Source organism: Cornus florida, unplaced genomic scaffold (genome assembly GCF_030987335.1).
Source record: "Cornus florida cultivar Cherokee Brave unplaced genomic scaffold, ASM3098733v1 CherokeeBrave_3.0.0_Hap2_Chr02, whole genome shotgun sequence".
In the NCBI taxonomy this organism is placed as follows: domain Eukaryota; kingdom Viridiplantae; phylum Streptophyta; class Magnoliopsida; order Cornales; family Cornaceae; genus Cornus; species Cornus florida.
In genome coordinates, this window is record NW_026775572.1 from 27,005,982 (window position 1) to 27,022,040 (window position 16,059).

Genomic DNA, 16,059 nt, shown 5'->3' on the forward strand with positions numbered 1-16,059 from the left:
GGGTTTTTGACCAGTCTTAGCAATAAACAAAGGACGCTTGAAAAATAATTTAGGTTATTGTCGTCATGTGGTGCAACTTCTAATTTGAATTTGCTTATTTAACATGACATCTTCACATGTTTGTCCCGCTTATGACCCGCTCATTTGATCTCTAACCCTTTCATGACTCACTATTAATGAGTTAATATATAATAAGTTATTAGCCCATCCATGACCAGCCCATTCAATACCCGCTTAATTACCACCCCTAATTGTGTAATAAAATATATTAATGCAGAGTGCATTTGCTTAAAAGTATAAACTGAATTTTGCCAATAAAACTGATATCTCTAGTTAGTCGCCAACTTAAATTTATTTATTTATTTATTTTTTTCTCTCTATTTAAAGCAATGGCAGATGAAGCTTCACAAAGTCTAAGTCTGAAGGTCCTGGTGGATGAAGAAACAAATCGAGTTGTTTTTGCCGAGTCCGATCATGGTTTTGTTGATGTTCTCTTCAGCTTCATGAGTATGCCTATTGGAACCTTTATTAGAAGCACCCATGAACAAGCATCAAAATGGGAGATTGGTTGCATGAACAACTTATATGAAAGTATCGAGAATCTCGACGATACACATCTGCTAAGTGCAGAGTGCAAGGACATGCTGCTACGTCCCCGTAGTGCTGCCGAAATTTATTGCAGAAACCTAAAACTAAATTTTGTTAATTGTACTACTAGTAATAATGAGTACTATGGATGCAGATGTGGGAGAACAGAATGCACTTTGTTTCCTTACCCAACTGCTCATTGCCGTTGTGGAAGCCCCATAAAATATATGGTGAAACTGGAAAATAGTAGCTCTGTTCCTCCAGTCGGAGGTGTTTTTGTGAAGCCCACCTCTCGTTTCATGATAACTGATGACTTTCAAGTATTGCCGTTGTCCACGATGACTGTCCTAACCTTGCTTAAAGAGCTTGGAGTTGTGGATGGAACCACAATAAAACAGAGGTGTATAAAGATAGGCAACGATGAGGTAATTAAAAAAATTGTTTGTAATATTATTTTTCTTTTTGTCGAACATGTAAAGTATCAAAATGGATGGTCTTTCTTTCAGGTTCTGAAGATGCTCAAGGCTTCATTAACATCTATGGCACCTTTTTCTGAGACTGTCTTGGAAACAGAAGACAATAAAACCAGTGTTGCAGTTGGTGGTGAAGAATTTAGTCCAAGAATTACCACAAATGAATCTAGAAGGGCCATGGACACAACAAGAAGCAACGAGGCAAAGATAGATTTGAAACTCATCATCAACAAATGTAACAACAGGGCATTGTATGTTGAAGCCAGGGAAGATTTTGTTAATCTCATCAGCAGTTTTCTCACCGTTCCACTTGGTTTTGTATTTAAAGAATTTCCAAGTTTGTCGTTGAGGGGATGCTTGGCTAACTTATACAAGAGCATCCAGGCACTTGATGTTGACGAATTCCTGAAATCTGAGGAAATGAAGGAAACTCTAATCAATCCAAAGCTGGCTCCTGGAATAGCTTGCAATAAGCAGCTCATCCCCATCGAGGAAGCTTTGTATCCGTCGCGGCCAACCATTACTTCTCTTACTTCTCTTGTTGAAAGAACTTGTTCTAATTTTAAAGTAGCTTCAACTGGCGAGAGATTCGTGAAAGGGCCGTCAAAGTACATGGTGACGGACAATTTGACCATAACACCTTTATCTCTAGTCTCTGGCTTATCTCTTATTAACAAACTTAATATTCCCATTAGTGACATTGTAGAACGAGAAGTAACCATTAGTGAGGAGGAGGTAAATTTACTCCTTTGGACCTTTAATTTTTTAATTTTTTTTTGTTTCAACACTTTTTCATAGCAATCTGTTTACCTCTCCACGTACGTTCATGATTAACTAGTTGCTGAAAATTTATATATATTTACATATATATTTTATTTTGCAGGCTTTGCGTCTACTAGAGGCTGCTTTGGTATCGAGATCTGCTCTGACTGATGCTTTAATACTGAAGGAACCAAAACAAGAACCAAAAGGTAATATCAGTCATCTTGATGCATGAACAGAAATTGGCACAGTTTCTGTTGTTATGAGTGGAGTTACCATTGTTAATTTTGTTTTTTATGTTACATTTTGGACTTGTGAAGCTACAAATCTTGTGACTGATGTGACAGAAGCTTGTCTAGGGTTATTTCTGTTTAATGATTATTATGTTGTTGTATTACTACCTATATGCTCTTCGTGCTAGTGGCTTTTGAGCTTTTCGATCTAATTTTGTTCTCAACTTAATTGTCTCTTGCAGGCCGAGTCCAGCAGTTTCCAAAAAGAGATTGAAGGTCCGTGGCAAGTGAAATTTGAGCTTGAAATCCAATGTCTCTTGCTGGTGGTAGTTTTTGGTTAATTATGACCTAGCTTTCTTGGACTTGGTATATATATATATATATATATATTATATTATATTATATTATATGTATGTGGTATTAGCTAGGCCTTGTAGGACTTTTGTGCGAGCTTGGCTAATGGCTACCAAGATATCATGTTGATGGTAGTTCATGACGTATTTTGAACTGTTAATTAATTATATATTTGGATAGTGTTTGGTTGTTTTGGTGAATGGATTATGTTCGAAGAATATAGGGATCATGTTGAATTTTGCAGCCAAATTTTTCAAAATTGAAGAATGGTTGAAGAAAATAAATGTTTTGAGAAGTGAGTGGATGTTGTTGTGCCAGGATGGAAGAATAACAAAGAGAGGCCATATATATATATATATATATATATATATATATATAAGGTATTTAAATGACCATTTAATTCTTGCCTTTTCCTTTAACATTTAGGTGTTTAGCGCACACCTAAATGTAAATGTGTGGAGTTTTGACCGTGCTTGCTTTTAGATGTGTGATATGCGAAAAATTGTTAGATACCTTAGACCATTTTATAATCAAAAAGTTTGAATTAAATTGATCCATTAAGTATAAATGGTCAAACATCATTTAAAAATTTCTCAGATAGACACCTGAAGCATCTATTACCAAGGTGGGCCTATAACAAAAGTTCCTTTTGTATTGGGCTCAAAACCCATATACACTAACAATTGTCATTTGCATTAAGTGGAAAGAAACACGTGAAGCATTTCATGTCAATCTGGGCTTAAAAGATTTAACTAGTTTCATTCACATGTCTACATTGATTCCTGTTTTTTGAGAATGCATTTGACTAAAAACTAAATCTAGTCAGTATGATAGAAAAGAGTGGAAGGAAGATTATTTGTGCGGAATAAAGATAAAGATAATGATGAAAAATTGATATGCATTACTGGAACAATTTCTTTCACAAACAACTTAACCCTATACTATCATATTGATAACAGTGCATGTCGGCAATATTTTTGTGACATATAATGAGGATATTTGTCATAAAATTAGTAATATATCTTTTAATTAAATGCATTGCAATGTTCGATGACACGTCTAGGTTAATGCGAACTCATAAAGTTTTTATTTTTGTTTTTATGACAAATGTCCTCATCTCATAAGTTAACGCCCTCAGAGTGGACACGGGGAACGGCTGCAGCCCACCCCAAAAAAAAATTTCTTTTTTCACTATACTAATATATTAGTTCAGTCCAAAAAAAAAAAAAAAAAAATTAATAATATTAGCCCACCCTAAAAATTCAATGAAGCCCAACTAAACTCAACCACCATACTAAAATAAAATTAGTCCACCCCACCTAAAAATCCTAGATCTGCCCTTGAACGCTTTAATCCTTCGTTTGAAAATGAAAAAGTTATATTATAGAACTAAATGTCCATGAGTACAATGGTGTGTTTTATTATGTATGGACTACTAACCATTCCAAACTGAGAGGACATTTTGCAGTCAGTCCCTGTTTATTACTATTATTTTTTTCAATAAATAAGGAAACTGTATAAAGAGAAAAAGACTATACATAAAAAATTTTGGAATGTTTTTCGATTTTTCGATTGAAGGTTAAATTAATAATATTAAAAAAATCACTTACTTTATAAATGGACTAATTATTTTGGGACTGATGAAAATGAAAAGGTGAATACAAAATTACAAATCCGCGTGTGGTAGGATGGTGCATTTTTTTTTTTTTTTTTAGTTAAAAGGTAAGTAAGGACTGGGCATTTTGTTAACACTATTATTATTTTCCCTTATTAATTAAATAAAGAATTAATACTATCCTTTTTTGAAATATATATATTGGATCAAAAAATCATTTTAGACGTCTAAATTTTTAAGAAGTTAGAATATTTATAAAGTAAATAACAAAAAAAAAAAGGTTAGGATATTTATAAATTGTTCATGAGGGTAGATTGGTTCAATTTATTTAATTGTAAAGTTAAAAAAAATCTCATAAACAGTCATGGGTAATTTGATCAATTTCTCATCTAAAGGGGTGTCTTTGTCCATTTTTAAACATTCAAGGATGTCTTTGTTCAAAAAACAGGTAAGCTTCCTTTAAGTATCCTTTTGTCAAACATTAAGAGTGTGGCTGTACTTTACCCTTAATATTATTATATTATTTTCCTTTTTCTTCACGTACGCTACCAAACGCGCCCGAGAGCGGAAGGGGCCGGGGGGCGGGCGGGAAAGTATCCTGCTTTATTGTTTCCAGCTTTCCACTCACTTTATAACACCCCAATGAACTTCTGCTACTTTTTGTTTATAAATTGTTCATGAGGGTAAATTGGTTCAATTTATTAAATTGTAAAGTTAAAAAAAGTCTCCTAAGCGATCAAAGGGTAATTTGGTCAATTTTTTATGTAAAGGAGTATCTTTGTCTATTTTTAAACACTTAGGAATGTCTTTATTCAAAAAACAAGTAAACTATTTTAAGTGTCCTTTTGTCAAACATAAAAAGTGTGTCTTTGTCTATTTTTTCTTTCCTTTTTCTTCACGTAGGCTACCAAACGCGCCCGCGGGGGGTATTATTTTCCTTTTTCTTCGCGTACGCTACCAAACGCGCCCGCCGCGGGGGTGGGGGGGGGGGGGGGGGGGGGGGGTGTTCCAGCTTTCCACTGACTTTCTAACACCCCAATGAACTTCTGAAATTTGATACTATTTTAGCCAAAGAAACTGTTTAGGGATGGATCTATTCATCGCTCAGTGGGGGCAATTTCCCCCACTGTTTCTCTTTTCTTTTTACTATGTACCATTGATTTTTCCCTTTTTTTAATATATACCCCTAAAATTTTAGAGTTGCCCCCACTGAAATTATAGAAAAATCCTACAATTGCCCCCCTCCCCAACATTTTTTATATGGTTGTTGTTAAAGACCCCAGTCACATAGTTTTCTAGGTCCGTCCATGCAAATCTATGGTTGAAATGTTGTGTTCACTGGATTCCGACTCTATTTCCACCCTCTATTTCACTCATCTATTGACCTCAAAACTAGTTCAAAGTATTATGTTATGAATTTAGTTCATAAAACACATCCAAGAATCCAAAAGTTGGATCGAATCGTCAGGTAAATTAGTCAAAATGTATGCCTAAAAACCATAGGTCGGCCATGGTTTGCAACTATGTGTTCTCCTTTTTGTTTTTCTTTTCCTTCTTCATCTGTTCATTATCTTTAAATGTCTTGCACGACATTCAAATAACCAGTACTTAATCTAAATGTTTGTGTATATATAAATTCATATAAAATATTATTTTCAAGTGTTTTTTTTGAAGCAAATTCTAGTCCTATTGTACACCATTTTCAAAATTTAACTACAAATCAACAGTGTCTTTCCATTGAGGTTTTAGGGTTCCAACAGCATGCATATATATAATTTCATTATAATATTAAATTAAAAATCTAATCTAATAAACTTAAGAAAACATCAAGACTGTCATACACCAACAAAATTCGCAGTAAACGTACTCCTAACCCATGCATGCTTTTGACAATTGTGTGGTAAATAATACATCTAAAATATTATTTGTTAATTCATGCAGATTGCATTTGCTTAAAGTATAAACTAATTTTGTGAAGAAAACTGATTTTTATTTCTTATCTTGTAAGCAATGGCAAATGAAGCTTCACAAAGTCTAAGCCTAAAGGTCCTGGTGGATGAGGAGAAGAATCGAGTTGTTTTTGCCGAATCCGATAACGATTTTGTTGATGTTCTCTTCAGCTTCATGACTATGCCAGTTGGAAACATTATTAGACTCACCCACGAACAAGCATCGAAATGGGAGAGTGGTTGCCTGAACAACTTATATGAAAGTATTGAGAATCTTGAAGTTAAACATCTGCAAAGTGTGCAGTGCAAGGACATGCTGCTACATCCTCGTAGTGCTGCTGAAATTTACTGCAGAAACCTTAAACTAGATTTTGTTAATTGTACTACAAATGGGTACTATGCCTGCGGGGCACTCAAATGCACGTTTCATCCTTACCAAACTGCTTGTTGCCGTTGTGGAAGATGCATTAATGATCAAATGGTGAAGCTGGGGAATCCTCTCTCTGTTCCTCCAGTTGGAGGAATTTTTGTGAAACCCACCTCACGCTTCATGATAACGGATGACTTTCAAGTACTGCCCTTGTCCACTATGACTTGCTTGACCTTGCTGACGGAGCTTGGAGCTGAGGATGGAACCACAATAAAAGAGAGGTGTATAAACTTAGGGAAGGATGAGGTAATTAACAATTAAGTTGATTATTATTTTTTGTTTTAGTCTACACGTAATTAAATTAACAAAATGGATGGTCTTTTTCTCAGGTTCTGAAGTTGATCAATTGTTCATTAACATCTATGGCACCTTTTTCTGAGACTGTTTTCAAATCGCCAATCATTAGTAAAACAAGTTCTGCAATTCGCCGTGGAGAATGTAGTCCAAGAAGCACAAATCAATCTGAAAGAGCGATGAAAAGTACAAAAAGAGACGCCAAGATAACTTTGAAGCTTATAATCAACAAGTCTACCAATAGGGCATTGTATGTTGAAGCTAGGGAAGATTTTGTTGATCTGATCAGCAGTTTTCTCACCATTCCACTTGGTTATGTCTTTAAAGAATTTCCATGTCTGTCATTGAGGGGATGCTTGGCTAACGTACACAAGAGCATACAGGATCTTGATGTTGAATTCTTGAAATCTGAAGAGATGAAGGCAACTTTAGTCAATCCAAAGCTGGCCCCTGGATTAGGTTACAATAAGCGGCAGTTCATTCCCATCGAGGAAGCTTTAGATCCGTCGTGGTCAACTGTTTCTTCCCTTTTCAGAATGGATTATTATTATCATCCAGGAGTAGCTATAACTGGCGAGAGATTCATGAAAGGACCGTCCATGTTCATGGTGACAGACAATTTGACCATAACACCTTTATCTCCAATATCAGGCTTCTCTCTTATTAACAAATTGAACATACCAATCAGGGACATTGTAGAACAAGAAGTAACCATTGGTGAGGAGGAGGTAAATTAACTTCTCCGGACCTACTGTTTTTTTAAAATTGGTCTTGGGTTCAACACTTGTTCTACCTCTCCTCATGCAAGATCAAATCATGTGTGAGGGGGATGCAGGAATGTGTTTAGATTGAAGTATTGTAATTCTTTCAAAGTTGTAGTTCTATTAACTCCTTGCTGACATATATATATATATATATATATATATTTCTTTTGCAGGCTTTGCGTCTATTAGAAGCTGCTTTGGTATCAAAATGTGTTCTGACTGATGCTTTCATACTAAAGGAGGCAAAAGAAGAACAATGAGGTAATTTCATCTCTATCGATGCATGAACAGAATGGAAACTTAACAGGAATGCAGTTATAAATTGGCATAGTTTCTGTTGTTATGAGTGGACTAGCGCGCCATTGGTATTTGGTAGCAGCTCAGCTCACCCATCCTGTGCATCTGGATGCCCTAACTGATGTTTCTCTGGGGTAATAAGATTGTCTAACTTTATAGATTTTTCATTTCTTTTCTTTTTCTTAGTGGCGTCCAATGCCCTAAATTTAGTGATGATCTTGGGAGAGCACGAGATGTCTAGATTTTACAGCACAAAAACAAGAGACTGCATCAATAAGTTTATGTTATTTGGTTGGGTAGGTAATTTTACATTGAATTTCAGATAAAAATTCACCTTTTTTTTTTTTTTTTTTCAGTTGTATTATTTTCTTATGTTCAAAGCAAGAGGTATTTTTGCTTTTATGTTACATTTTGGACTTCTGAAGCTACAAGTCTCGTGACAGAACTTTTTTCTGGGCTCATTTCTGTTTAATGATTATATATGCTCTCCGTGTAAGTGGCTTTTGAGCTTTGATCTAATTTTGTTTTCAACTTGATTGTTTCTTGCAGGTTGAGTCCAGCAGTTTTTTATAAAGATTAAAGGTCCATGGCAAGTGAAATTTGAGCTTCAAATCAAATGTCTCTTGCTGGTATATTATATGTGGATTAGATCTTGTAGGACATTTGTGCGAGCTTGGCTACCAAGTTATCATGCTGATGGTAGTTCATGACATAGACCTTGTATTTAGAACTGTTAATTAATTATGTATTTGATTAGCGTTTGGTCGTTTTGGTGAATGGAGGAATATGTTGGAAGAATATGGAGATCATGTTGAATTTTGGCGCCAAGATTTAAACTTGAATAATGTTTGGAGAATAGAATGGATTGCTTTGTTGGATGTTGTGGTGAGTATGGAGACAGGATGGAAGAATAATATACAAGGCCGGTGTTGGTTTTTTTATTGACCTTTTGAATTGAGAGATTTATAAAAAAATTAAAAAAAAATAGTTTGAAATAGAACTTCAAAAACAACTCATTTTAACATTATTTTTTAAGGCAAATTGCATATAAACCTCTTTAATTTGTAACTATTTGCATTAAATTCTCTTTTTTTAAAATTTTGATACTAAACTCTCCCCAATGAACAGAGTGGTATTTTGAAGAGACAATTATTAAAATACCGACCAAGTTAGGGGGAGGGGGGTATGTAATCTTTTTTTCATTTCTTGAATATTAAGATTTAAACTTTTTTTATTTATTAAATGCATCATAATATTTTAATTAAAAATAAGCATAAAAAATTTAAAAGTATAATTCAGATGTATGAATGCAACTCCATGCTAGGATTTCTTTGACAAAAATGTACTAGACATTGTAAAGTTGCTTAAATTGGACAAAATTACATAAGAACCCTTGTCTATTTCTTTAACATTTAAGGTGTTTAGTGCCCACCTAAATGTAAATGCGTAGACCCCTTTTCTTTATGACAGTTTTCAACTTAATGGGCACTAGACATGAAACTATTAAGTTGAAAAACTATTAGCTGGGCCTATAACTTAAAAGTTCGTTCTGTATTGGGCTCAAGCCCATAATCTACAAATCACCCAACCCATATAGTTTTTCAACTGAGTAGTTTCATTCATTTGTCTATTTTGATTCCTCTTTTGAGTTTGCACTTGATATGCAGCTAAAAATTATATCTAGTCACAGATACTCTATGAAAAAATAATAATAATAATAATAATAATTAAAAAAATGGAAGAAGATAAGTTATGCAAAGATGGTGATGGTGAGTGATGGTGATGAATTGATATGGAGTTAGTAAAATAATTTCTTTCAACAAATGACTTAATTATATAATATCATATTGTTAAGAGCTAGTGTTCTAATAGTATTTTTATCATATAATGAGGATATTTTATCGTAAGAGTAGTAATCTATCATTTAATTAAATGCATTGCAATGATTAATGGGAACTCATGAGATTTTTTTATTTTTTTATTAGAATTAAACAAAAAAATGTAACTTCATTCTCTTTCTATTAGCTGTATATCATAAATAAAGCCTATGATTGTCTTTATTTTTTTTTTCTTTTTGTCACATATGATTTTTGTTTATTTTTTTTCTTTATTTAAACCTCTCTCTCTAGAGTCTATATTTGATTACTATTAGCTGTATAATACAAATAAATGGGTTTGCCGTCCGTCTCTTTTTATATATTTATTGATTGTTTCCACTCTCCTTGTAACACCCGATCATCGTCTGCTACTTTTTCTTTATGCCTTTGCTTTCCCTTTTAAAACCACTTATAAATCATCATCCATTGTTCACTTCTTCTCTAAGCATCAACAACCCACAAATTAATATTCAAACAATTGAGGCTGTGTTCTTCTTGCTTGCTCAGTTCAGGTACCATCTATCTTTTCCATTCCTGAGTATTTAAATGTGTTTCTTTAACGGGGGTACTTCTTTGATATTCTTCATCTTCATATATATATATATATATATATATATATATATATATATATTCCTAGTTATGTATTATATATTTTGAGGTAGTGTAATTACTGTCATTTTAATTTTGAGAGCATTTTAGTGCCAAAGAAGCTGTTTCACTCATGGTTGACATCTTTGTGTTCATTTGATTCCCACTCAATTTCCACCCTTGATTTCACTTATCTATTCACCTCAAAACTAATTTGGATTATTCTTTCATGGATTTAGTTCATAAAACACGTCTAAGAATCCAAAAGTTGTATCAAATTGTCCGGTAAATGCCGAAAAACCATAGGTCAGCCATGGTTTGCAACTGCGTGTCTCCTTTACTTTTTCCTTTCCTCTGCTCAACCATCTTCAAAATGTTGTATGGAGCAGAGTGTTGGGCGTTGAGAAAGACACAGTACAATGCATCTATGTAGCGAAAATGAGGATGATACATTGGACGATAGGAATACTGGAAAAGATAAGATAAATAACAAATGCGTGGGGGGAACACTAGGTATAACGCCTAAAAATGATAAAATTAGGGAAAGTAGACTTGGATAGTATGGTCATATTCAACATAGGCCCAATGATGAACCTATATAATGAGGAAGAGTTATTTGTGTAGAAGGTGGATGACAAAGAGGCCGGCCAAAACTCACTTGAGATGAAGTAATTAAAACCTCAAAATTCTAAATTTAAGAGCGGATATGGCATCTAATATGAAAGAATGGAAAAAGAGAATTCATGTGCCCAATGCCTTCTCTTTGGGATAAAGACAAGGATGATGATGATCATTTTCAAAATGTCTTGCATGATATTCATCATTCTCATGTGTTTTCGAAGCAAAATCTTGTCCTATTGTACACCATTCTTCAAATCTAACTACAAATCAATCATCTCTTTCGACAATTAACAGGCTGACAATCACCCTCAACTTAACTCCTTCAGAGGCTGACAATCACCCTCAACATCAACTTTTTGATAACCCCATTTCTGAAGAAGTTTAAGACCTTCTCTGTAACAATGGCTTCATCTGCTGAACCGGTTTACAATTCGCACAGGATGACCTTCATGAATCCGCAAAATCAGACCTCCTCCACAGCCCCTACTATCAGACTTGAAAGAAGCGTCTATATTCAACTTGAATCTGCCATCAGCTGGAGCCTTCCAAATCTGAGTACAAACTTCAAGTTGATCACGATTCCAAGAATGTGGAATTTCAACACAAAATGATTTCTACTCTTTCAAACTTTTGCCAAGCAATGAAAGAAGCAAGGCTGGTTAAGTTTTCAGATTCTTTGACCCCACTCCACAAATCTGTAAGGAAATTCCGTCTTCAATACCATCCCCCAGGTTAAGCATGAAAACTGACTCTGAGAGGACTTAATCTCCACACCAGTTGAGCTGATGGACAATCAAATAAAACATGGCAAGTAGATTCATCAACCAAACGACATGCTGTTATTTTTCTTCAAATTCAAGAGAACTGGCAACCTCTCATGACAGCATTGCCACAAGAAAAAAACTGAATTTTTCTCAAAGTTTTAATCTTCCAAGTAATCTGGCAGGTAGAAAATCTGGAAAAAGATGCACTTCTCTGAGCTTGGTTACTGCACTGATCCACAGAAAAATTCATAGCAACAGCCAACCTATATGCAGTCTTCACCAAGAACTTACCAACTGTAGGCCCCATATCTTCAAATCTTCTCCATCAGTCTCCCCTACTAGGAATTCTCAAAATAATATCAGAATCTCTTGTATTGAAAACCTCCTTCACCAGTTTGAAAATTGTAATGTTTGTTACTTTGTATTTCTACATAAGTAAAGCATTTTTAAATTGTACTTGCCCTTTCAGTAAAATCATTCCAGTAAATAACATAATTATGGATAGGGTATAGGGACCTACCCCAATTTATTGTAGAACTTTTCAGAATCAATGGTTGGACCATGTAAACTAGAAATACCTTTTCTTGGATAAAGGAACAGATTACTTGATCCATTTCCACATCGCTCATAATTTATGTTATAACTCGAGCATCCATATTAAGTGCATATCCCATTTTTGCACAGTATCATTGTAATATTAAATTAAAAGTCTAATTTAATAATCACAATCTTTTTTTAAAATACAGAGTTCATTTCCTTTGCGAGCAACGATAGACATTACAAAATAATTTTTGTGATGTCTATCGCGAATTATGCAGCTTGTTAGTTTGTTAATAAACAAACAGTTTGCTAGGTTAGTTTCCACTTGTTAAGGACTCACCACCACTACTCTTCCATTGGTGATGTTTATTATTTTTCATTGCTTAAACATAAACGTTACCAAATGGCCCCTTAGTTTTTTTTCTTTATTAGGCATAAAATGTTATGTGTTAATTAATTGAGGCTGCATTTGCTTGAAGTATGAACTGAATTTTGCCTAGAAAACTGATATCTACTTGGTTGCCAATTCTATTATTTTCAAATTTTTTTTTTTTTTTTTTTTTTCAAAGCAATGATGAGAAGAAAAGCTCCACGAAGTCTAACTCTGAAGGTTCTGGTGGAAGAAGAGAAAAATCGAGTTGTTTTTGCCGAGTCCGATAACGATTTCATTGATGCTCTCTTCAGCTTCATGACTATGCCTATTGGAACCATTATTAGACTCGCCCGTGAACAAGCATTGAAAGTGGAGATTGGTTGCCTTAACACCTTATACGAAAGTATCGAGAAACTTGGCGATAAGCATCTGCAAAGTGTGAAATGCAAGGACCAGCTACTATATCCTCGGAGTGCTGCTGAAATCTACTGCAGAAACCTTAAACTGAACTTTGTTAATAGTACTAGTGATGAGTACTATGCTTGCGAGGACGGATGCACTTTGAGTCATTACAGAAGTGCTTGTTGCCATTGTGGAAAAATCATAGATCATGTGGTGAAATTGGGAATTCCTCTCTTGGGTCCTAGATTTGGAGGGGGTTTTGTGAAACCCAGCTCACAGTTTTATGATAACTGATGACTTTCAAGTACTGCCAATGTCCACTATGACTTGTTTAACGTTGCTTAAAGAGATTGGGGCCGTAGATGAAAGTACAATAAAAGAGAAGTGCATAAACATAGGGAAGGATGAGGTAATGAGCAAGTTAATTGATTGTTTTTAAATTTCTTTTATTCTACATGTATTTTAACATAATAAATGGGATGGTCTTCTCTCAGGTACTGAAGTTGCTCGTGTGTTCATTAACATCTATGTCACCTTTTTCTGAGACCGTCTTGGAATCACCTGTCAATAAAACCAGTACTTTTGCATTTCGCCGTGTAGAATTGAGTCCAAGAAGCACAACTGAATCTCAAAGGGGCATGGACACGACAAGATCGAAAGAAGCAAGGATATCTTTGAAGCTTATCATCAACAAATGTAACAACATGGCATTGTATGCTGAAGCAGAGAAAGATTTTGTTGATCTCATCTGCAGTTTTCTCACATTTCCACTTGGTTATTTCTTTCATAAATTTCCATCTTTGTCCTTGAATGGATGTTTGGGTAACTTATACAAGAGCATAAAAGATCTTGACGTTGACAAGTACTTAGAATCTGAGGAGATGAAGGCAACTTTAGTTGATCCAAAGCTGGCCCCTGGAATAGCTCACAGTAAGCAGTTCGTTCTCATCAAGGAAGCTTTACACCCGTCATGGTCAACTGTTGAATCCCTTTATACAACAAATTGGGAAAAGAGTTCAAAATCATTGGTAGATACAATTGGCGAGGGATTCATGAAAGAACCGTCCATGTTCATGGTGACAGACAATTTGACCATAACACCTTTATCTCCGATCTCGGGCTTGTCTCTTATCAACAAATTGAATATACCCATGAGTGAAATTGTAGAACGAGAAGTAACCATTTGTGAGGAGGAGGTAAATTAATTAACTGCTCTGTACCTATATATGGTACTTTTTATATTGGTCTAGGGTTCATCACTTTATAATTGTAGTTACATTAACTACTTGCTGACAATTAATATATATATATATTTCTTTTGCAGGCTTTGTGTCTATTAGAGGCTGCTTTGGTATCAAGTTGTGCTCTGACTGATGCTTTCATACTAAAGGAGCCAAAGCAAGAACCACAAGGTAATATCATTATAAATTGGCATAGTTATTTTATTTTATTTATTTTATTATTATTATTATTATTATTATTATTATTATTTTCAGTGGATTTGCCATTGGTATCATTTTTAATTTTTTAAATTGTAAAGAAGGGCAAATTACAAAATTGGAATGTCTGGTTGAAGGTTATGATATGCCTTTTTTTTTTTCTTTCAATAATTATGAGACATTTTCTATTATTGACTTTGAGAAACCCCATTTCATTAACAGAAATCACTTTATATATAATTGCCTACTACTGATTACTGTTTCTCTGGGGTCATAAGAATACGATTATGCAACTAGGAAGTTTTTTTTTATTTTTTATCTTTTATTTTTTATTTTTTATTTTTTATTTTATTCGAGTAGCATCTAAACCCCTAAATTTAGTGATTTTCTTGGGAGAGTACAAGATGTCTAGATTGTACAGAAAAAAATAAATAAATAAGAGACTGCATCCATCAATTTTCGTTATTTGGGTGGGTAGGTAATTTTACATTGATTTTTATATAAAACTTCATGTTTTTTTTCTGAGTTCTTGTTATCTTCTCTTGTGTTTAAAGCAAGGCACAACTTTATGTTTTTTTTTTGTTTTGTTATGTTCTCTTCTCTTCTCTTCATTCCAGTCCTGGCACAGCTAGCATACCCCTAGCAGTGGGTTTATCAAATGCAATGAGGATGCTTCGTCGCCTGGTCGGGAGGGAGAGGAAATGTTTTCTGCTGCATCTGCCGAAGCTGTCTGCCTATCTCTCCGCGTGCTAGATTTTAATGTCGATTTCTGGTTTTGATCGGGGCTTTGCAGAGCGTTTTACCTCTTCCTCTATTGGTGAGGTGCTTAGACATGACAATGAGGTTGCTCATGCAATGACCAAGTTATGAAAGACTCATATTATGAGTGGTGTTGTTCTTTGATTCTATTCCTTTATGATATTGTAATCCGGCCTAACTGAGCGTGATTGTAACATTTCTTTCATATTTGTGTTTAACCATTATTTTGCTGTTGTCGCACCTATATGCTCTTTGTGCTAGTGGTTTTTGAGCTTTGATAAATAAAAATAATTAATAAATAAAAAATAAAAATTCTACTTAATTATTTCTTGCAGCTTGAGTTCAGCAATTTCCGAAGAATATAGTGGTCATAAAATAAGAGGAATTTGAAGAGGGTGGGCCAATAAAAGTAGGCCCAAAAACAACAGAAAACCAAACACTGCCTCAACAACAACATAGAAGTCTTCTTGGCAATTATAGCAAACACCTCTTTTGTTTTTATAACAACTTCACATTTTGAAACCATGTAACATTCACTTCCACGTCATAAATAAAATAAAATAAGGTACATAGAGTAAAATTATCGTAAATATAATTTTGTCTTGCTAAACGCTAAAGTAGCCAACGATCGTCGTAAATACACACCAAGTCACTATCTTTGTTGGAATAAAATTGTGCATGAAATTATAATATAATGGATAGTTTAGCAAGTGATGAGTAATTGAATTTAGACTTGTAGATGCTTGAAGAGAAGGAAAAAAAAAATGAAGAGGGTCCATTTCAAACATTGATAGAAAATGACATGAATAATATTTGTCTCCACTCTCCAATACCGTAAGGGGTTTTTTTTTTTTTTTTTTTTCAGAGATTTCTTACAAGTTTTAAAAAATATAAAAGGACAACTGAAACAAGTAACATCATCTGTTTAAAAGTGGTT

General features: G+C 34.2%; 3 protein-coding genes across 4 annotated transcripts; all 3 read left to right on the forward strand.

The window, feature by feature from the left end:
- The first annotated feature begins 389 nt into the window (after window positions 1–389).
- LOC132295908 (uncharacterized) lies at window positions 390–2,397 on the forward strand. Its single transcript, XM_059794170.1, has 5 exons — window positions 390–1,013; window positions 1,095–1,796; window positions 1,945–2,032; window positions 2,144–2,214; window positions 2,299–2,397. The coding sequence occupies exons 1-5, from the start codon at window positions 390–392 to the stop codon at window positions 2,395–2,397; spliced, it is 1,584 nt and encodes a 527-aa protein (XP_059650153.1).
- Window positions 2,398–5,077: 2,680 nt separating this feature from the next.
- LOC132294414 (uncharacterized) lies at window positions 5,078–8,637 on the forward strand. 2 transcript variants are annotated; one of them, XM_059792259.1, is made up of 4 exons: window positions 5,078–6,650; window positions 6,734–7,426; window positions 7,636–7,723; window positions 8,309–8,637. In XM_059792259.1, the coding sequence occupies exons 1-3, from the start codon at window positions 6,036–6,038 to the stop codon at window positions 7,720–7,722; spliced, it is 1,395 nt and encodes a 464-aa protein (XP_059648242.1). In that variant the 5' UTR covers window positions 5,078–6,035; the 3' UTR covers window position 7,723; window positions 8,309–8,637. The 2 variants fall into 2 exon arrangements, with proteins under 2 accessions (XP_059648242.1, XP_059648243.1); XM_059792260.1 differs by lacking the exon at window positions 8,309–8,637 and adding an exon at window positions 7,946–8,300.
- A 1,467-nt stretch (window positions 8,638–10,104) lies between these two features.
- Window positions 10,105–15,659, forward strand: LOC132294415 (uncharacterized). Its single transcript, XM_059792261.1, has 5 exons — window positions 10,105–10,148; window positions 12,719–13,333; window positions 13,419–14,120; window positions 14,249–14,336; window positions 14,981–15,659. The coding sequence occupies exons 2-5, from the start codon at window positions 13,208–13,210 to the stop codon at window positions 15,004–15,006; spliced, it is 942 nt and encodes a 313-aa protein (XP_059648244.1). The 5' UTR covers window positions 10,105–10,148; window positions 12,719–13,207; the 3' UTR covers window positions 15,007–15,659.
- Window positions 15,660–16,059: the final 400 nt, after the last annotated feature.